This window comes from Kogia breviceps, chromosome 7 (assembly GCF_026419965.1).
Source record: "Kogia breviceps isolate mKogBre1 chromosome 7, mKogBre1 haplotype 1, whole genome shotgun sequence".
Classification (NCBI taxonomy): domain Eukaryota; kingdom Metazoa; phylum Chordata; class Mammalia; order Artiodactyla; family Physeteridae; genus Kogia; species Kogia breviceps.
The window spans coordinates 19,356,845-19,378,987 of NC_081316.1; the positions used below are offsets into that span (position 1 = coordinate 19,356,845).

The window sequence follows — 22,143 nt, forward strand, 5'->3', positions numbered from 1 at the left end:
GAGCAGATGAAAAATTGAGGCAGCGTTCCCAGGGTTACACCAGCTAACAAAGAGGCAGAGGCAAGACTTGAACCCCAGCGTTCTGGCTCCTCAGCCCTTTCAAATACTTGACCCCTGGGCTATACTCCCTCTGTCAGCGTTACTAATCAGGTCTGGCTCATGTGTGTGCTTATTCCTGGCAGGCTTACCTTAAATTCATTCTCTCACCTGGAATACTTTCCCCAGCTCCCTCCAAACAAACAGGCTCCCTTTCCCCCTCCAGAGTTCTGCACAGAGTTCTGCACAGGCCACCTCACTGGTCCCCACAACAACCCGGGAGAGAAACCCTGTTATTCTCTGACGTGGACAGGGAAGCACAGAGAGGTTAAGTGACTTGCCCAAGATCACACAGCTAGAAGATTTGTAGCAGACATGATAGATCCGTGCCTGGCCCGCCGGCCTTCGCGGTCCAAGCTAGTGCCCTGGTCTCACCTCTCCATCCAAACATCCTCCACCCACCTTCTGTGCCCTCCTGGGGGAGCAGAGATTCACCATGAGCAGGTGGTGAGGGGCACACAGGCAGCAATGCCACTCAACCCGTCAGGAGGCAGGGGGTTGGTTGAATTTTGTGCACCCCCTCAACGAAGCCAGCTTGGTCACATCATGCTTCTTTATTGAGCACCTACTGTGTGCAGAGAGGTACCACTTCACAGCCTCAAAGGTGTTGGCCAGCCCTTACTAGCAGCCCCGTCCTTGGGAGAAAAACAGATGGTCCCATCCTTCCCCTATCCAAGACGCAGGGAAACGGGCAAATCTGTGTTTCCTCTGTTTGTCCCCACGTCCTCCAGCTCCACTTCCACCGTAGGAGACAACAGAGGTGCCTGTCTGTCAAGGGCAAGTCCAGTCTACACACCCCCATTTGGGGGAGAAAAAAAACAACAACAAAAAAGCCAAACCACATTCAGGAAGCACTTATAGAAAGAGAAGCTTATTATAGATCAAGACAGAAGCAACAAGAAAGGGCCTGCTGGGCTGAGAGGTGCATGTTGACCTCCTGTCCCTGACCCCAGGGTGGAGGGAGACTCAGTCTCTCCGTCATCCTGGGCTCTTTCACACTTTACTCGGTCAGGCGTAATTAGCAGTGAGCTTGCCATTGTTGAGGGGTTTTTTTTAGTCCCTTATTCAATTACTTGTTCATTACCCTCTAAAGGATCATTTTCCCCCTGGTGTTTCTTCTCCCACTGTGTCCTTTCTTTTCCTGTCCTCCAGCTGCTAGCTCGCATGGTGACAGAGGGCACCCCCAAACCTGACACTGACAGTAGCGGGGCTCTAGCGCCCCAGGAGTCACCTCTGGCCGCTGTTTTCATGTGGCTTCCGCTCCACTCTGGGGTCCGCTTTGCCCAGAGGCTGACCCGCTGGTCCTGGAGCCGTGAGCTCTGGCTGAGCTCTCCCCTGCCTGGGATTTATGACAATTCAAAGCCTTCATTCAGTAAGGTGTCACAAGAGGAAACTTGGAGCTCCATTTAGCTTCCCCCACACACACACCATGATCAATTTTCTGAAATTATGGCATAATAATGGGGTTTTAAAGCCTTGTCAGTTCCAGGAAGAACAAAGGGGGTTATTTGATTTGAGCCTGGCTGCAAGGAGCTGGAGAAAGATGGTCCCTGTGTTAGTGGAGTGACAGGTGCGATTGAAACCCCTCCTGGCGGGGCTGCACCCGAGACTCTGAATGGAGTGGACAGGTCACTGGCTGAGTCACCCAGTGCGGACGGAGGGAGAGAGACTGAGTCTGCTGGAATTAAAAGGCCAGCAGCGGGTTTGTGAGCGAACACTTGTTCAGGGGATAAATAAATAGAATCAGTGAGAAAATGAAGGGCGGGGGCCTTTGTGCGGGAGCCCTGTCTCCCCGGTGGGCCGACCGGTGGGTTTGTGACGGAAAGCTCGGCCTCTCTGTGCACCAGTGCCGAATCAAATCTCAGAGACAGAGTTCTGGGTGAAGTAGAAAAGGAGAGCTAAGGCTTTGCTTTGCCAGGCAAAGGAGGACACACCGGTTTCTGCCTTGAAAAACTGTGTGTGCCCCCCGCCAGAGGATTTGATGAAGGGCTTTACAAAAGCGGTTCAAAGGGTGGGGGCCGGGGTGGGGGAGTTCTCTGACAAGGTTAGGGTGTGGTGAGCAGGGCCTGCACTCCCTTAATCTCATCTCAGGTGGTCGTCTCGCAACGTTTTGATTTATTTTAGTTTTGGCTGCGTCGGGCCTTAGTTGCGGCATACGGGATCCGCATCACGGTGTGCCGTCTTCTCTCTAGTTGAGGCGCGGAGCTCAGTAGTTGCAGCGCGCAGGCTTAGTTGCCCCACTGCTTGTGGGATCTTAGCTCCCCGACCAGGGCTCGAACCCGCGTCCCCTGCATTGGCAGGTGGATTCTCAACCACTGGACCACCAGGGAAGCCCGACGGTTGTCTCCTGATCTTGATGAGTTTCTCTGGTCCCTTTAATCTTACTTCGCGTGGTTGCTTGGCTGCTCCTCCCTTGATTAGCAGCTGTTTGAGTCCACCCTTCGGAACTCAGGGACGGTCATGGGGACTGCAGTCTTGCCTATAAGAAATGGGGGACAAAAAGGGCCTCCGTGCCAGGGAGCCCCACAGGGCCCCGCTCAGTTTCAGGTCACCCTCTTGTCCGGTTCCTGCGGCCCGAGGACATGCACCTCTGATCTCCACATTCAGAGAAAGGAGTCTGTGCTGAGCAGACGTCAGACTGTCAAGAGCCAGAGGTTTGAGAAGCTGGTCTCTGCTCTCAGGGGTCTTGTTTTAAGGAGGGTGCGGCCCTGCCTGGCCCCTGGGGCCTCCACGGCTCAAGAGTGCCTGGCACAGGTTTGGGAGATAAGACCCCAGCCCCATAAGGAGCTTGGACCTCACCAGGGAGACGGGGTTGTTCTCCGGGCAGCCGCAAAAGCGCCCCAGCATCCGTCAGAGCCTTCCCTCCGTGGCCTGTGAGATTCCCGCGGCAGGCCTGAGAGCCTGTGAGGTTCCAACAGGCACAAAAGACCATGGGACGGGGCTTCCCTGGTGGCGCAGTGGTTGAGAATCCGCCTGCCGATGCAGGGGACACGGGTTCGTGCCCCGGTCCGGGAAGATCCCACATGCTGGAGCGGCTGGGCCCGTGAGCCATGGCCACTGAGCCTGCGCGTCCGGAGCCTGTGCTCCACAACGGGAGAGGCCACAACAGTGAGAGGCCCGCGTACCACAAAAAAAATAAAAATAAAAGACCACGGGACGGCCGAACCAGGAGTGTCTAATGACGCATCCAAGATCGCGCCACAGGGTCAGCAGCAGCGTTTCAGGGGAGGGTGAAAGCTCAGAAAGGTGGGGGGTGGGGTCAGCAGCCAGCCCAGGAAGCATCCAGAATTAGGGAAATTGGGGTTAGGCCTAGGAGTGAAAGCAGTTTGGACAGGTCAAGCAGGGCCCGAGGGAGGTAGGGTGGGATGCGGCTTGGAAGGAGAGCCAAAGCAGAGGCCCGGGGTCCTGTGGGGGTTGGACCGGCAGCTCATCTGATGGATAGAAGGAAAGGGCAGACAGTTGGTAGGTCAGTGCATCCAGACACCTGTGTGGACAGCACCACGCGCAGAGCTTGTCCAGAACGGAGATTCCAGGTCAGCACGGTACCCAGGAATCTGTATTTCAGCAAGCCCCATGCAGTGGGGCTTCCGGTACAGCCCACACTCTAAGAAATCCTGGGGGAAATGGACAGATTGCCCCTTCCCCACTTAACCCTGCAGGTGTGTCCTGGTCCATTTTCTCTGCAGCTCCAGCCTACAGCAGGGGCACTTAAGCCCATAGGCAGAATCTGTACCCATTGTTCTGTGATTCTTTTTTTTGTTAATTGACGTGAAATTTACATAACATAAATTAACTGTTTTACGTGCACAGTTCGGTGGCATTTAGTACAGGCACCCTGTTGTGCCATCATTACCACCATCCTCCCAGGTGGCAACCTGGTGCCCATTTAACAATCTGTCCCTTTCCGCCGGTCCCCACCCCTGGCAACCACCAGTCAGTCTGCTTTCTGCCTCTATGATGGATTTATCGGTAGATATTCTAGATGCTTTGTACAAATGGAACCAACCATCTGTTTTGTTCTATCGTCAGCCACTTAATGAGAAACGGTGGAGACCCTTCAGGTGAGCCCGGTTGTGGGACCGCTCCTCTGTCTAGCCGCTTGCCACGGGTGGGCCCTGCCCTGGGCTCCGCGGCGCACCGGCTTGTGGACGCCTCACCATAGGCCCCGCAGCGGGCACTGTTATCAAGCCCATTGTACACACGTGGAGACTGAGCCTGGCAGGCAGGTGGGGTAGGGCGGGCCCATGCCCAGGCTCATACCTGCTTCGTGCCATGGCAGATCCAGGGTCCATCGCTCACCTGCTGCCTCTGGGCTCCTCTACGAGAATGTGTTTGTCTAACACTGTGTCATTAAAACAAATGTTTGAAGGGAGAAGCTCAAACACCTGCCTGCACCCTGGCCTGGCTTCCCTCTTCACTACCTGCGATTTCTGCTACACTGCCCTCTGGGCTCTGGATTTTGGGGGGATGGTCTTGTCTCCTTGGCCCCCTCGTTTGGCTGCTGGGGTCAAGGCCATCTCTTCGTGTCTTTTGTACCCTGGACCAGGTTTGGCCCACAGCTTGTCCTCATGTGGGTGGGAAGCCACACCCCTAACCCCAGTTGATCTTGGGGTCAGAAGTCCTGGATCCAGGTTTCTGCTGTATATTAACCAGTCACCTGACTCCTCAGGGTCTCAGTTTACCCATCGGTGTGAAGGAGGGCATTATCTCTGCGCTGAGGGCTTGCGGGTGGGATGAAAGGAGATGTCCCAAGCATACCCAGCACCTGACACCAGGTAGACACCACGTTACATCTGTGTGATGTAGTTGGCACGTCAGCCAGGAGAACCATTACTGGGTACCTTGAAGGGAAGGGATGGGAACCTGGCAGGACCCGCTGCTGTCCACATGGCTGGTATAGAGACGGCGGGCTGCAGGAGCACAGCTGCACAGGAGGGGCCCTCGGTTTTCTTCCTGCCTCTGCCCAGTCCAGTAGCAGGTGAGTTTTCACGCTGCTCATGATGCCTGATTCTGAGCTGAGACCTCAGGACTGCCCCCAACTCAGCATGAGCCTTCCCATGGCCCGTCCTAATGGCCAAGCCTGAATGTCAAGCTCCGCCCCTTTGCTGCAGAGCAAAGCGGTGGCAAACTTGGAGCCAGAGAGCCCAGGCAATAGGGCATGGTGGGGTCTGTGGCCCAGCAGAGAGGGCATGCCCAAACCTTGACAAATGGCTTGTCACTGCTCGGCTCCAGCCTCCTGGTGCCAGAGTTTCTGATTTTTAAAGAAGCAGGAAACTCGTGATTTTATATAAAATGCCTGCATTTCTTAAACATAGCCGAGCACAACAAGCCTCGTCTATGTACCATCTCCACTCCTTGGCCTCCAAGGTGTGACCTCAGGTCCAGTCTCGGTCCTGGTCAACCTACGGATACCCCTGGGAGAGGGCCCTTGTATCTATCTTCAGACATTTAACGTAAAATTCTAGAGCAAGAATGCCTGGGTTTAAATACCTGCTGCCTAGCTGTGTGACCTTGGACAAATTACTTAACCTCTCTGTGCCTCCATTTCTTCATCCATAAAATGGCAATACAAATTTTGCTGTAATCATCAGACTTATTATGACTATAGTTGTTATTCCCGTAAAGAAAATCAAATATCTGTGCAGAAGGTCGGTCAAGTATGGTGGTTAAGTGTAGGCTCTGGGGTCAAATAGAATTCGGTTCAAATCCCACTCCTGCTGTTAACCTGAAGCTGACCTTGGGCAGAGCATTTAATCCTCTGAGTCTCTGTCCTCATTTGTAAACGAGTGAGTGGAAATCACTCCTACCGCATGGCGTTGTTTTGAGCGTTTGTGTAACTGGTGTCGCTAAATCACTAGCACAGAGCCTGGTGCAGGCTGAGTCCTCATTAAAAGGTAACAGTTACCACACTGCAGGCTGGTGAGCGGAGGGAGGGAGAGGTCCAGGAGGTAGAGGTGTGGGTCGGTGAGCCTAGGAATGGGGAGAAATGGGGAGGCTGAGACAGGGAAGGGTAACAGGCCAGCTTCCCTGCTGTGCATGGAACCAGCCCTCCTCCCCCACTCAGCCCAAGGTCTCAAAGGAGGCCTTGCCATGGGCAGGCAGGGGAGGCCGGAGAGAGGCAGCTATCAGAACACAGTGAAGGAGAGACAGGCCTTCCAGAACTGGTGGCGGTGTGGGACTGGGCCCCAGCCAAGGGCCTCCACTACACTGACCCAGGGACATGTTGAAAGAGACAGAAGGAAACAGCCTCACACCTTCCTTCTTAGGAGGCGGTGCAGGCTGCAGATGGGCCTGCCCCACCAACCATGTGTGTCTGCTGAGAGTACATTTGTATCACAGGGAACTACATTTCCCAGGTTCCCTTGCTGTCCCATTTCCTGGAAGGCTCAGCCAATGGGAAGCCCTGATGGGGGGGGATCAGAAGGCGGGAGGCAGGGAGAAGCCAGGGTATTTCTCCTCCTCTTCCTCTGCTTCCCGGGGCACCGATGGCAAAGGTTTGGCCTTCTCCCTGACTCTACCTCCCTCCAGAAAGCCCTTCCTCCATGATCCTAGCTTCTTCTGGGCAGCTCCAGTTTCTGGCTCTGGGGACACCACCTCCCATTGTCCCGCCACCCCTAGATAGGCAGCAGCTTCCTGCTATCGCTAATCTCTGGGTGGTCTCACCATCCGCTGCTTGTCTTCTCAGTTCTTCCATTGTCTATGTGGCCAGGTCCCAGGATTAAACTACCCCAGCCCGAAAGACCTAAGAGGTTCCTGTTTCCTGGCTGGACCTGGTTGGTACAGTAGCTAATACTTGATGGGCAGATATGTGCAAGCTTGGAGGCCCTGTTCCCACCTCACCTTAATGGGGAGGCACACATGTTCTCTGAACCAGGAGGTGAGTCAGATTCAGGCCCGTCTCTTGCCAGGTCCAACGCCTGTATTCTTTCCTGGTGAAGGATGACATTGGAGAATTTGCACTAAAGTCCTCACTGAATGTCCCTCTTGACACTGCCACTGATCAGATAAGCCATTTAGTTCTGCGGATCCTCAGTTTTCTCATCTGTAAAATGAGGAAAATTACAGCAGCTCCCTCCTATGATTACTATGGGATTTAAATGAGATTAATACTTCATGCGATAGCTCTTTGAACAGTGCCTGGCACATAGCAGCTCAAGAAGCTGGAGTCTGGCTAACTTTATGGCCACCCTTGTCACTCTACTCCTACCCTCAGCCTCTGCTTATTTTCCTTTACGGGTGGGAAGAATTAATGATAAATGTTTCAGTCCGTGGTATCTCCATCTGCAAGTGTCTACTCATAAAAGCCATTCATTCATTCAGTGAGCTCTCTTGAGGCCCCTGTTTGTTCCCAACACTGGGCTCTCTGTGGGGGACCCAGATGACAAGGCCCCATCCCTGCCCCACACCCCAGAAGGGCCCTGAGATATGGGACAGGGATCGTAATGGAAGGTGGCAGGAACAGCATGAGCAGGAGAAGTCCCAAGAGGAGTTGGTTTCTTTCCTGACACTGAGGGGGATGATTGGAGGCTTCCTGGAGGAGGTGGCATATGAACTGTGCTTAGTCTGTTGGGAATACAGAGCAGGATGTAGCGGCTAAGAGTGCAACTCTAAAGTCAGGCCACCTGCAGGGGTTTGAAGCTTGAGTGAGTGGCCTTGGCTCCCCTTTCACTCTTTCTGACCCCACCTGTGACTTGGGGTCCCCAAGATCGATGAATCAGGATGGTTAAGAGCACAATCTCTGGGACCAGCCTGCCCAGCCCCTCGTCGGCTTGCAGAATAACCTTGACTGGGACTCGGTTTCCCTATGCCTCAGTTTTTTCAACTGTAAAGTAAGCAATAGGGACTTCCCTGGTGGTGCAGTGGATAAGACTCTGTGCTCCCAGTGTAGGGGGCCCGGGTTCGATCCCTGGTCAGGGAACTAGATCCCACGGGCAGGCTGCAACTAAGAGTTCATATGCCACAACTAAGGAGCCGGCAAGCCGCAACTAAGGAGCCCACGTGCTGTAACTAAGGAGCCCGCCTGCTGCAACTAAGGAGCCTGCCTGCTGCAACTAAGACCCAGATAAATAAATAAATAAATAAGTTTTTTTTTAATGAGCGATAGATCATCCCTGCCTCGCAGGGTCAGTGGGAGAACTGAACAGCTTAATTCATGTGAAGTTCTTGGTGCAGCACTTGTTGCCCTCACTTACCAAATGGTGCAGAGGAGGAGAATGCTTTCACGGCATCTGATGTCATGGGGCTTCTGAGCCCCTAACTTCCTGGTTTTCCTCCCTCCCTGCAGCCGCCACCTTCATGGAGCACTGGAAGCGGAAACAGATGCGGCTCAATTACCGCTGGGACCTCACAGGCTTCGAGGAGGAGGAGGTGAGTGGGCTTGGCAACGGTGCCCCCCCCCCGGCCCCGTGCCCTCCCGCGTGTTCCCTCCGGCCCCCGCCCTGTTGCTTCTGGGAGACTCACGTGGAAGCCCTAGGTCCTAAAGCCCAGGCGAGGCTGCTCCCTGCCTGCACGTCAGTTCACATCCCTGATGTCTGAATCCCCCGCAGTTGCCAGGGCAACCGTATGATGTCTGTTCTAGTGTTTTTGATCTCCATGCTCACATGGACGCACCACCCAGCAGCGTGGCTGGGGACTCAGGCCAAGGCTCACCATGCTGATGTCATCCTGTCTGGGGGCAGCACCGCGGGTCTGGGGAGGGCATTGCCACCACCCACGAGGCTGAGTCCCCAGAGGCAGCCGTGAGGCTTTGCCCCAGGTGCCAAACCCACGGTCCTCAGAGCCAGCTCTTGGCCTGCAGTTGGACGTGGCTGAGAAGTGGGGCAGATCCTTCACTAATAGAGGGAAGCCACGTACTGGGTATCTTCGTGCACCAAAGAGAGGGGCATTTGGGATCGAATGGCCACTGTGATGGCGGGTGGACCCCCCTCCCGGGGTTGCTCAGGAGAAACTTTGCCACTGCCCCATCCCAAATTGCCAGCTCCAGCCAGAATCCCCGTGGCATGAGTGGGAATAAAAAGGAACAAGGGCTCCCAAATAGCAGAGCCATTAGGTATGGCCACAGTGACCACAGCTTCATGCTATGAAATCTTTTGCTCAGTTTTTTTAAAGAGAAACTGCTCATCCATTTTCACTGTAATGTGAAAATCTCTTCCATCATCTTTTTAAACATGCCTATTATTATATTTCCCTACACATGCACTCCCTCGAAGACCGGATCACTTTTCAGCCAAATGTGTAGCTGAGAATCCCCTGTGCAGGCTCTGTGCTGAAAGTATTGTCAACAGACGGGGGTGCTAGTTTGCTGGAAGAGGCACCAGCTTAGTGGAGACGAGACAGCCTCTGGGACCAGGCTGTCCTTGCACCACCCTCGCTGTGTGACCTGGGGCAAGTTGCTTAACCTTTCTGTGCCTCAGTGTCCTCCCCTCTCAAACAGGGATGGAGGAGTAGTGTTTGAGGGGGTCTCCTGGGTCAGCAGATATAAAGCACTTCAAGCAGGGCCTGGCACCAGCGGGTGTCCCTTAACCCGTCTCCCACCTCTGGATTCATCCTCTTCCCCAGTGGGTCTCATCGTCCCGTTTCACAGATGGCGGGAACGAGGCTGATGCAAGGAGAGACACGCGGATCCTTAGGGGCAGAGACAGGCGTGGAACTCCATCCCCCGTGACGGGCCCCGGGTCACCTGTCTGCCAGAGCGTGCTCTAAAGATTCAAATAGAACAAAAAGCAGTGTTGTCTTGTTATTTTGGAAGTAGATTTAGAACATCCCTTTTCATGATGTCCCTGGGGTTGGGGCAGTTCGATCCCTTGGGGACCCGTCCTGTGAACTCTTCACCCTGATGGCTCAGACCCTAGGTGGTGGGGTGGCGATCAGAGCCACTGGGCACGGGTCCCCAGGGGCCCTGAATGAGTCTCTGAAAGCGAGCCCCCCACGGCTGGCCAGGGCCTCTTCTGGGGTTAATCACCCGAGACGAAGGGGCAGCCTCTCCACGACATGACCCCCGGTGTCTGCCCTCGCAGCAGAAGGAAGCCTGTACCCAGTCATCTGGACTGTGTGTTCCTTCCCTGAGTCTAAGACAGTTCAGCCCAGCACTCCGTCGGGAATTACCTAGAACATGCGACCTGCGGAAGCAGCAGCACACGCGGTCACCCTAAAGTAGCATCAGCCTTTAGTGAGCCCTCCTTGTCCACCCATGTCCAACTACCTTCATCCAGGTTCTTAGGTATACCATCTTTAGCAGACGTAGCCTGTTTCTTAAAAAAAAACAACACAAGTAATGAAATCTTTTTGTTTTTGTTTTACGTTTCTGGTTCCCGGAAGGAGGCTGTCAAGGTTTGGAATTTTTTGTCACTCCTCTGTCTTCCGGTAGCCTGTCTCCCTGGGAGAGGGACCTTCTCGCACACCTGACCCGTCTGTTTCTGCTGAGCGGTTCCCTGCAGCTCTTCTTCCATGGCGGGCAGGGGTCTCTGTTTCCTCCCCCACCTCTGGGTCTCTCTTAACCCCTGTTCTTCTGTTCCAGTGCCCTTTGCTGATCTGCTCTTGGCTCCCCGAGGTCTGGTGCCTCTGGTCTGCCCCCGCTTGCTGACACTTACTGCCATCTCTTCTGACCCCCACGGCTCCAGATAGGATATTCTCAGGGGCCAGTTCATGGCTGGGTGTTCAGAGTGAGTTGTCTGCAGGATGGGCTGCAGCCTGGTGCGGACTGACCTGCCTGCAGGACACAGAGCCCAATTCTGTGGCCTTCCCAGTGGGCTAGGGTTCCCTACAAGGTGGAGAATCCTGGATGAACTGCATACAATGAGTTCTAAATTGGAAATGGTACAAACAGCCAGCTAGGAACTGGCCCCAAAGGGTGTCCAAGGGAATGTCTGGGCTGATTTTGCCATGCGTGCTCCTGTTGAGGGGCTCAAACTCACAAAATTAACAAAGGCTCCCCGCTGACTTGGTTTCTTTCGCAGGACCATCCCAGAGCCGAATATGAAGCCAGAGTTTTGGAGAAGTCTCTTAGGAAAGAAACCAAAAACAAAGAGGTACGGTGGCCGCTGCCAGTTGGCTTTCCCAGCAGTAAAACATTTTACATTCATCAACATTTCAGACCAGGGATCAGCAAACACTGTGTAGTTGAGGGGCCGGCCCCCAGACAGGGCCAGATAGTAAATATTTTAGACCCTGCAGACCTCTGTCATAGCAACTCAACTCTGCCATTGTAGGATAAAAACAGCCACAGACAACAGGTAGACAAATGGGTCTGGCTGTGTTCCAATAAAACTTTATTTATAAAACAAGCAAGGGGCCAATTTGTCAAACCTGCTAGAGTAGAGATCTACCTTCTTGATCTATCCTGAGGGTGATCTCAAACTTCAGCCAACATTTCAACATCAAGAACCGAGTAGCTTTGCAGCTTTTTTGCTCTGGGTGGTCATTATGTCCAGCCCTCCAGTTCTACATTGAAAGATGGTTGGAAGGGTGTGCCCCCAACAGGGTCCCTGAGCAGCTGGCCAGTTCCCTGTCTCACTCACAGACCGTGAGAATGAGAGAGAGAAGTGTTTTTGTGATGTTCCTGAAGCCATCCCCTTTTTGCTACCAAATGCCTTTCTTTTTCCCCAAAACCTCTCATTCAAATTGGCAGTCATGTTTGCAGCCTGAATTCTCACAGACCTCTGGGGGTGCTTGGTATTTTTTTAACGGAGGTTTTTTATATGACATGGGACAAGCACAGAGCCCCCGGGCCCTTGTCAACCTCTCACTGGGGCTGGAAAGTCAGGTCTTGAAGGGATGAGGTGCAATTGCAGGACACTCTTCCCAGATCCCAGTGTTCTGGGTCACATCTGCACCCTCGGCCTCTGGGAGTGACCAGAGCAAACCCCTGCATCGATCTTTTCTTGTCACTGTGTCCCATGGACAGAGTTCGCTGGTACAGAGTGGCTGGGGGTCCCAATTACCAAAAGTCCCCTCTGGTGGGGGGCAAAGTGGGTGCAGCAAAATCCCCTCTCGGGCCCCAGTTCCCGTAACAGAGCAAAAGCCCAGCTCAGTCCTCCTGGAGCCAGAAAGCGGGTGCACGTCCCTGAACTCAGAGTCTGAGAGGGACCGAGGGTGCAGAGAAAATAACCACAAAAGCGTGAGTCCTCACCCCAAATGAGGAGACTGTCCTTTTAACTTAACACATCAGAACGCCTGCATGTCCCGAGCACGTTGCCTTCAGAGCAGCCGCCCTGTGGCCTTGAACCAAGGGCTCCAACGGCCTCCCCCTGGGCTGCGTTCCCTCTCCTAAAGGGAGAGGCGTGGTCGCCGCTGCTCTGAAGCCCCCAGGTCCCCACGGTGAGAGCCACCCGCGTGCCGTGCAGCGTCCTTGCCCCCCCGACAGTCCACCCCACGGCTTTACGGTGGCCCCTCGTAGCGTGAACGTGGATGCGATTTCATTCCTTCCTAAGGGAAAAAGGGCTCAGTGGCCCACGTCACATCCACTTAAGTCGGGGCCTCGACCAAGCCCGAGTGCCGGGCCTGGGCAGCCATGCCAGATGCCCGGTCACTCTGCTTCTTGGCTTTGACCCGAGCTCTTTGATCACAAGAGCGACAAAGGTCGGGGTTCATTTCTGCCAGCCTCTGATGGTGACGCCAGGCCCTGAATGCCTCTGTGGGGCCACACCCTCCCTTGATTTTCTCCTCCGTTTCCCTGGCTCCCAACTTTGTGGTTTTAATGTTTCCCCCAGCTAGGCCACCAAATTTGTTTAGGAAAGAAAAGATCCGCCCCTTCATTGACGTGTTAGCATTCTGAGTGTGCCTTGCTTCCCGTTGGCGTAAAATGTGCAGAATCATCCTCACCTTTGCATAAGATGCCCCATCGGAATTACGGCCACCGTCTGGAGACAGGGGCCCCATGGAGCCCACCGGGCTTCCGGGCTGGAGTTTTCATTTCCATTACCTTTGTGGCAGCCTTTCTTTTAGAATGTGGGTCTCTGCCATCTCTGATGGGTTTAAGACGCCCAGAGCCTGAATCAGCCCCAGCAGCCAGCACAGCCAGGGATGCACTGGCTGCCCAGGGGGCCGATGGGGGCCTGGGTGGCGGTCTCACCCCATGGTGCTCTCTTGTTCCCTCCACCCGCCCCAGAAGCGCCGGCACCTTCCGGAGGAACCAACAAACAAATGGAGGCAGAGGGTTAAGACAGCCATGGCGGGGGTGAAATTGGTACATGTCACGTCGGGCCGTCGCGAGGCTTGAGTGTTTGCAGATGACCACAGTCCACTGTGTTTCCCTCAACCGACTCTGACTGCTGTATTATCCTTTTAACATTCACATCCCCGTTCCTTTGCCTTCCTTCGGCGCCCACGGGCTGTGGCGTGTGTTGAGACGTCTCTGCATGGCTACGGTGGGTTCGTGGGGGGGGCTCGGCTGTCTCTGGAGCTTGTGGAACGTGCCTGTCACAGCTGCCTGTCAGCGGTCCCTGGTCTCATTAACATGCATGCCACCTGCCCTGGAACGCGTGGCCTCGGGTGTCATGCCTGCCAGCATTCTCTAGCCTCGTCCATGCATTTTTCCCGTTAAAAATCCACCCCATTCTTGAAACATCCCAGGTTAGCAACAAGCGTCCACTTCGGGTCCCTCCAGACCCTGCTGTCCCTGTGCCAGAGCCTTTGGACCACGTGTCCCCGCTCTCCGCCATTGCTACGTGGCGGGCAGCTTTTGAACGTAGAGCGCTGGTGGCTTGTTGCAACTTGCTCTGCAAAGGAAGATTACCATTATGGTCTGGGTGGCGTAGGAAAACAGCTTTGATCTTCTGGCCTTGGAAATGAGGCCTTCAGCCGAGGAAAGGAGGCCAGGCTTCTCCCAGACGGGGGTCTGATCATCTAATTTAGAAGAACCTCTGGCACCATCACACCCTGTACACAGAGGACTCACTTTTTTAGACTATTATTTCTATCATTTCGTAGCATCATTTCATCGGGGATAAGGCCCCGGATGCCAGATGTTTGCACTCATTCATCATCACTTTCTTTTAACCATGTTTCTGTTGTCCAAGTTGTTGAAACCCGTACATACGTGCACGCACACATCTTTCCACTGAGACAGTCCCCACCGCTGACCCAGCCCTGTTCATGTTGTAGACGGACAAGGTGAAGCTGACCTGGAAAGACCGGTTCCCAGCCTACTTCACCAATTTGGTCTCCATCATCTTCATGGTGAGCTCTGGGAGGTAAAGGAGGGAGGTGTACCAAGGTGTGCGGTGCTCACCTGGATGGGGCCAGCCCGCCTCGTGGCAGTTTTGTTCATCCCAGGCTAGGCGGGGTGGTGGGGGAATTCCACCAGCCCCCTAAACTGGGGAGGGGCCAGGGCTCTGCAGTGACCCCCAGGGGGCTTCCCAAGCCCTGGGGCCCGTGCGGTGGTTTCCTTTGGTCCCTGACACACACCTTTCGTTCTGAGAGTGACCCAACTAGTCATTCAAACCCAGGAGTTCACAGGTATTATTTAAGACAAAACGGAGGGCTTTTAAAGAAAGCCAGTAAGTGAAGAACACACAGGACAAAAATCAGGACAATGCCACTCAGGTGATGGAGGGCCTGTGAGGCCAGGCTCATTCGGACGCTGCATTGCCAACACCATGGCCGGCTCTTTTAGGGGGTTATAATCCCCAGTTAATTGGGCTGCATCCTTGGAAGGCCTCAGGCCTGTGCTAGCCGTGCTTTCATTCCCCCCACAATGGGTCAGGGCCACCTGTGGTCACTGTAGCGATGACCTTGCTATCAAGGTCATCCACATGGCCGCTGTGGACCAAGGGCTAGGCTGTGCCCAGTGGCCTGAGGGCCTCACACCTGCCTGTCCCCCTCCTGCTGATGAAGAAACGGAGGCCAGAGGTCTCGCCCCCTCCCCAGGCCAGAGGCCAGGCAGACAGTCTGCCCCGAGACACCCCCCGTCCTTCCGTATGAACTTGGAGACACACAGGTGAGCTTGCCTTGGTTTTCCACGGGGGGTGGCGTCTGAGGCCCCCTAACCTGAATAGTTAGAAGTAGAGGGAGGACTCCGTTTCCCCTAACGCTCTCTCACACGGCAAGAAGGGCCTCTCTGATGTAAAGAAATCTGTGGTGGGGACCCCCAAGACCACGGATTGGGAGCCACTGGGGGGTGGGGGGCGGGCCGTTGGGCTGTCAGGATGACTGGGTGGCAGTGGGCCCAGCCGTGTTTTGAGGGTCCTGGAGCATGCCCCCCAAATGCACAGGAGTGCTGGTGGGGTAACGTAGGATGACGTGGTCCCTGCCCGGAGCATCCCCGGGGCTCACCCGACGGGGGACGGGGTGCGGGAAACGGGGGACTCAGGCACCAAGGTTCGGCCCCTCCTGGCAGAGAAGAAGCAGTGTTAACACAGAAGGTGGGAGGCTGTGGGCCCTTCTGCGCCATGGCGGGTTTGGACAAGAGCCCCCGTGTTACGTGTCACTTCAATGAATTGTATTCAGGGGGTTTTTGAGTTTCTCTCATAATACGGATCAAGGTGGCGGGCAGTGGAGGGCTGGTCTGGCACCGCCGTCAGGTTTCTCTGGCCTTCTGCGCACCCGTCCTGTGCCTGTGTCCCTCTTGGTCACAACATGGCTGCTCCACCTCCAATATCACCTCCACTTTCCAGGCAGGAGGAAGGGGAAGGAGACAGAGGCCCGCGGAGGCAGCCCCTCTTTGAATGTGCTTTCCCAGAAGGCCTGCCCACACCTCTGCTTGCATCTGGCCACCCCTGTCTACAGAGAGGCGGGGAAATGGGCACATTGTCACTGCCACAAAGGTGGGACAGTGGGTAGGGAACTAGCCGGCCCTTGAGGTACTGGGGACCCCATCACAGATGAATCAGTTTTGTCCTGCACTCGGGAGCTTCATTCTCCGAACAAATAGCGGTCGAGCACCTACAAGGGGCCTCCACGCTCCTGGCCCTGGAGATGCTGATATGAACACAGTGGCCAAACCCTGGCCCTCCCTTTCCTTCCAGAGGGGGCATTGCACCCAGGAGGGGACACAGCTATCGGGCTAGTCATGGGGGTGCACCGGCCCTCCGACAGGGGAAGGGGGCACCTTGCTGAGTCGCCCTGCAGGCCTGGCGCCCCGTCTGCACCTCCACTCACAGGCAGGAGGGACATCCCAGAGCCCAGGGCGGTGCCTTCCCCTGGGAGGGGCCTCTTGGCAGGAGCGAGGGATTTTCCCAGGAAAGCCCGCATTCCAGCAGCTGGGAGCTGGCGGGGAGAGGTACCCACACCTCACCACAGGGCCCGCCCCCTTCATCAGGACGTCCCCCTGGCGTGTGTGGTCGCGGTTCAGTCGCCCGCAGATATGGACAGCTACAGAGTTACTGGCCCGAAATTTACACTAAGAGCTTCCTGGCAGATGCCCGTCGCTGCGGCCTCCCTCTGGGGTGAAGCAGCCACAGCCTTTCCAAGCTGCAATCAGAGGCACACAGCGTGGCTCAGTGCCCCTCCAGGGCTGTCCTGGGAGCCTCGAGGGGGCGTTCTGGCAGGCGTGGGCCGCCCTGCGCAGCCTCTGTGGGAGTGACGTGCCCGGGCCCCTGGACACGCAGAGGGTGCGGTGTAGTCGGGCTCAGGTGACAGCCTGCACAGCCGCCCTCTGCTCGGTGTCCCCTCGGGACTGGGATTTCCAGGCATCCTCACTCTTCGGGCAGGGCGGAGTGAGGACAAGGTCTTCCGGGGTGAGTCAGGGCCCTGGAGGGCAAGGAAGAGGAGCCCAGGCAGACACACGCCTCCCCGCGCGGAACAGACTTACCATGCTAGCCTAGCCCGGTCTCTCAAGCGACCGCCAGTCCAAGTTTTAGGGAATGTCCTGGTCCCACAGTGGTTTGGGCAAGATGAGGGTCTCGTTCCCAGGGACAAGCCGAAGGGTGTGGGTGGCTCCTGGCGACGTTGGGAGAAGGGACCCCCCCCATCCGTCTGTCCCAGCCAGGCCTGCAGCGTTGCCGGTGGGACCAGACCATCCCACGCCCCACCCACCTCCTGCAATAGCATCGAGAACGTCCCTGCTTCCACCCAGGGCCATCCAGGCTGGGGGGAAGCCCCCGCTGTAGTCAGCCTGCCGTCGCGCAAGCCAGGCAGCTACTGGGGTTGCAGCGACCCTAAGTCCCGTCGGGGACAGTGGGCAAGATGTCACGATGCCCCATAGCAAGCAGCAGAACCTTGCACTCCAAGCTTGGTAGACCCACCTGGAAAACCCCAGTTCCTGCGCTGGGTGACCTGGCCTGGTGACCCAACCTCTCTGAACATCAGTCTCCTCGTCTATAAAACAGAATCTAGCCACTCATTCATCTGTGAAGTTAGCACCCATAAAGCCCGTGGCATTTGGTGGGTGACAAGAAACACCCATCCTTGTTTTGCAGCGGCAGTGCTCCTGGGTGGGGGGACAGCTGGGCCCAGGGGGCCGGGGGAGGGTGCCCGGTGGGCCCAGGGGGACCCAGCCAAGAACATCCCCTCCTCCCTCCGCAGATCGCGGTGACCTTCGCCATCGTCCTCGGCGTCATCATCTACAGAATCTCCACGGCCGCCGCCTTAGCCATGAACTCCTCCCCCTCCGTGCGGTCCAACATCCGGGTCACCGTCACGGCCACGGCCGTCATCATCAACCTGGTGGTCATCATCCTCCTGGACGAGGTGTACGGCTGCATAGCCAGGTGGCTCACCAAGATCGGTGAGTGCCCTGGCCAAGCCCTGGAGCCGGGCGGCCCCAGGTCGCCTCCCTCCCTCCGGCTGTGCGGCCTTGGGCTGGTCACTCACCCTCTCTGAGCCTCCCTGCTGTGACAGCCGAGGGAAGCGGTCAGCCTGGCCCGGGGCAGTGGCTCAGCAGCGTGTGTCTCACTCCTTCTAGAGGTTCCAAAGACAGAGAAGAGCTTCGAGGAGAGGCTGATCTTCAAGGCTTTCCTGCTGAAGTTCGTGAATTCCTACACCCCCATCTTTTACGTGGCGTTCTTCAAAGGCCGGTAGGGGCTTCTTCAGTGACTGAAATGCACTGCTTTTCCGCAGTCCAGTAGAAGGCTCCCCTCCCTCATCTCTCTTCAGGTGGGAGGCACCTGGGCCCGGGGCAGAGCAGTTAGTGTGGTTCCCACTGCCACCGAGTTTGGGGAGAGACCTGGCTCCTGCTGGGCCCCCAGGGAGCAGGGTCCCCTGGGAACAGGAACCCCAAGCAGCAGGGACCCGGGAAACAGGGACCCTAGACATCGAGGACTCCAGGGAACAGGACCCTGGGAAGCAGGGACCCCAGGCAGCAAGCTCCAGGGGCTCCCACAGTGTGGGGGATGAGGGCTGCAGGAGAAGATGTAGGAAGGGCAGCCGCTGGTGTTCCAGGCTCGTGGGGGGGTGAACCCCATGCCCTGACCCTCTGGAGCTGTCCTGAGTTTATCGGGGCCCCCACCCACCAAGACTCCCCACCACCCCTCCACCTAGAGGCTGGCAGGGCTGATCCCACAACCCCTCCCGAAGTCACCTTCCTCGGCATCATGTGATTCATAAGTACCGCTCCACCCTGGGGTCCTGGAGCTGGGCCAGGGTGCCCAGGCCCCCCTGAGAGCACCCACATCGGAGCAGGCTCTCAGAGGCCCCCTACTCCCACATCCCACGGGAGGCTGAGAGGCGGCCTCAGGGACCACGTGCAGCCCAGCCGGTCCGCGGTCCCCAGCGTGGTTCCGTGGCCCTGCCACGGCGGGTGGCACCCTCTGCCTTCCTGGGCCCCTCCCTTCCACCCGCCCTTCAGCCTCTTGGTTTCCTGTTGAAGCTGTGTTTTCTAACCCACCTGTTGGTTTGGGAATCACATAAACATTCGACCAACAGAAAACCCCTGTGGCTGATTCTTAGTCGGTGAAATGCACGGAGAGAAAAACCTGTGAGACACTGGGGGCTCTGGCCTGGGGAATCATGACACGGCCCAGTCCCCACCTGGGGGTCCCCCCTCTCTAAATGACCCCCAATTGTTGCAGGTTTGTCGGACGCCCAGGCGACTACGTGTACATTTTCCATTCTTTCCGGATGGAAGAGGTAACGAGATCGTACGCGCTGCTCCAGCTTTCTTGGTCTGTCCACACAGCAAACCTGACAGTTGCCCGCCCTGAGAGACCCCTGCTCTGTCCTCCAGCTGCAGGGATGGGGCTTCGATCTTCTCTGGCCTGTCCATATAGGATTACCCTAAAAGGAGAACGTCTCTTCAGGGTCATGGAAGCCAAAAAGTTACACCCGCTTTTTTTGTTTGTTTCTTTTTCTGTAAGACCTTGAATGTTTTTCTCTTTGGTTAAGATGAATTAGTGAGGAAAAAACAGAACTCAGCTATACTTCTTTTACTTTAACATTGAAATGCCCACCTCTCTCCCCGCCAAGCACAATGCTGGTGACCTTTGGCTCCTGCTCAGCGATTCCGGCCACTCCAGGTCTGGTGAGTCGTCCAGCTGCCTTCTGCCGCTGAGTCGTGGCCCCCAGACTTGCTCTGTCAGCTCCGTCAGACCAAGCCAGGCTTCAGGTCTCAGGGAAACCAGTCCAAATTTCCAACTTCCAGAGTCATTCAGCATATCGGAAAAGAAGGCTCTTTTCTATCAGGGTCTTCTTGATAAAGATTCTGTGAAACAGGGTAGGGAGGTTTGGGGTGGGCATCAGGTACAGGGCGATCTGGCTGCCCGGGGCTCCGTCCAGAAGGTCAACCACCTGGATGCCAGCCCCTGAACATCCCAAGACATAGGCCTCATCCGCAGTAAGGGATGTTTGCAAAAAGCCCAAGATGTGCTCCCCCGCCATATAACACATCATTTACATGAATGACACCCTGTTGAGCTCTTTAATGGTTGGAGAAGTTGGAGAAATGCCTTTGTGGAGTAGAATAAAGCAGAGGACGTTTTTGGTTTTTTTTTTTTAACGAGATGGTGGCTGTCCCAGATAAATTTTTTGGTAAAATGGCATATAAAGTTTTGCTCAGGACTCAGCGAGGAGTGAGCTGTGCCCCAGAGGGTCACCCAGGGTCCCTCGAGTTCCCTTCACTTGGACAAGTTAAGCTTCTGACGGCCTGCCCGGCCCCCAGTACGAAGGACAGGTCATTAGGCCTCAGAGGGCTGGCCGCCTTCCTCATCCCGCGGCTTCCCAGCTGAACGGCCCAAGCCTGCGTGGCCCTGGGGGAGGAGGAGCCCTGAGATCCAGCCCCACCGCTGCCTACTCCCCGGCAGCGTGCTCCGCTCTCTGCGCCTCGTTCCAGCCCCGAGAGCCTGTCGGCCAGGTTGTACTAGCTTCCGGGAGCTGCTGTAACAAGATACCACAGACCAGGTGGCTTCAAACAGCAGGGATTTATTCTCTTAGGGGTCCAGAGGCCAGAAGTCCAAAATCAAGGTGTCAGCAGGGCTACGCTCGCTCCGAAGGTTCTAGGGAGGGTTCCTCCAGGCCTCTCTGCCAGCTCTGGCGGCCGCGGGCAATCCTCGGCGTCCCTCTACTAATCGATGGGCCTCTCCAATCTCTGCCTCGTCTTCACGGGGCCTCCTCCCCTCAGTGCGCTCGTGTGTTTCCTCCTCTTATCAGGACACCAGCAACTGGAGCAGGGTGCACCCCTATATGCCAACGCGACCTCATCTTAACTCGGTCACATCTGCAAAGACCCTATTTCCAAATAAGGTTCCATGCCAGGGTTCCGGGGGTTGGATGTGGAGGATACCATTCAACCCTCGGCGCGAGGGCCGACCTCCCCTCGCTAGGGGCCGGGGCCGCCTCTCCCCCGGGGCTGACGCCCCTGTCCTCTGTGCCGCAGTGCGCCCCAGGGGGATGCCTGATGGAGCTCTGCATTCAACTGAGCATCATCATGCTTGGCAAGCAGCTGATCCAGAACAACCTGTTCGAGATCGGCATCCCGTGAGTAGCGGCCGCTTCAGGTCACAGTGGAGCAAGCGGGCGATCAGGCCCTTGGGGGGTGCTCGGGAGGCTTTTGCAGGAAGTCTAGGTGACAGGTGATGCGGGGCCTGGACCAGGGTGGGGGCACCGGAAACAGGGAGGTGGTGAGGACACCGGAGGAAGATGGGCAGGAGCCACCCCTGGTGGACGAGGACAGGGACAAGGGCAGGATGAGCCGTGCTCCCAACTGGCCGAGGGTGCAGGCTACACCCATAGGCGGCCCCAAACCCACACGCCAGCCTCCGTGGTCCGAGGCAGCCAAGTCTGCGTGGGCCCAGGGGGACCCCTGGCACCTGAGGGGCCCTCCCTGGCCTCCGTTTCCTCACGTCACAAACAAAGCAGCGATGCTTGCCCCCTGCCCCCGGGGAAGAGGGCAAAGGAAATCGCAAGGGTGTTAGTTCAGGATTTAGAATACTCGATGGCTCGGAGAATTGGAAAAACAGCTTGGAGGTGCCAGACCCCCCAAGCCCACCTTCCCGGAAACCTTACCGAGGTGACGTCGTGCGTCTTTCAGGAAAATGAAGAAGTTCATCCGTTATCTGAGGCTGAAGCACCAGAGCCCCTCGGACCACGACCAGTACGTGAAGAAGAAGCAGCGGTACGAGGTGGATTACACGCTGGAGCCCTTCGCGGGCCTCACCCCGGAGTACATGGAGATGAGTGAGTGACGGGAGGACCCCGTCCTGGGAGACGGGGCAGGATGGAGGAGGGCCAGCTGGCCGCCTCGGGCTCGCTGCGGTCCCTGCACGCGGAGCGGGACGCGGCCAGGGCTCAGCTGTGTCACCTGCAGCTGTGTCGCTGGATGGGAGGACGCCCAGCGTCGGCACGTGACTGCCAGGAGTGGGGCGAGGGACAGAGGGCACGGGCCAGGTGTGGCCTGCGCGGCAGCCACCCCTGGAGCCTCCCTGACCCCACCTCCGGCCTCTCCCTCCACTTGGGCCACGCTGGCCTCCTTGCTGTTACCCAGACTCATAGAGGTCACTCCTGCGAAGGGGCCTTGGCACTGGCTGTGCCCTGCCATGAGCGTCACTCCCTCTCTCTCTCCCTCCAGGGCTCTGCTCAGAACGTCGCCCACCAGAGGGGCCTTCCCAGCTGCAGCGTTTAAAAGGGGCAGCCCCTCCCCCTGCTTTCTGGTTCTCCCTACAGCTGATGTCTTTAGTCCCC

General features: G+C 56.6%; 1 protein-coding gene across 1 annotated transcript in view; it reads left to right on the top strand.

Annotated features, from left to right (window-relative positions):
- ANO1 (anoctamin 1) overlaps positions 1-22,143 on the top strand; it is a 164,762-nt gene that overhangs the window by 122,921 nt on the left and 19,698 nt on the right. The window contains exons 14-24 of the mRNA XM_067037794.1: positions 8,381-8,463; positions 10,414-10,425; positions 11,052-11,123; positions 13,202-13,279; positions 14,197-14,271; positions 17,557-17,758; positions 17,936-18,047; positions 19,041-19,098; positions 20,614-20,706; positions 20,840-20,940; positions 21,494-21,639. Coding sequence (XP_066893895.1) covers positions 8,381-8,463; positions 10,414-10,425; positions 11,052-11,123; positions 13,202-13,279; positions 14,197-14,271; positions 17,557-17,758; positions 17,936-18,047; positions 19,041-19,098; positions 20,614-20,706; positions 20,840-20,940; positions 21,494-21,639 — 1,032 coding nt within the window. The remainder of the gene's footprint in view (positions 1-8,380; positions 8,464-10,413; positions 10,426-11,051; positions 11,124-13,201; positions 13,280-14,196; positions 14,272-17,556; positions 17,759-17,935; positions 18,048-19,040; positions 19,099-20,613; positions 20,707-20,839; positions 20,941-21,493; positions 21,640-22,143) is intronic.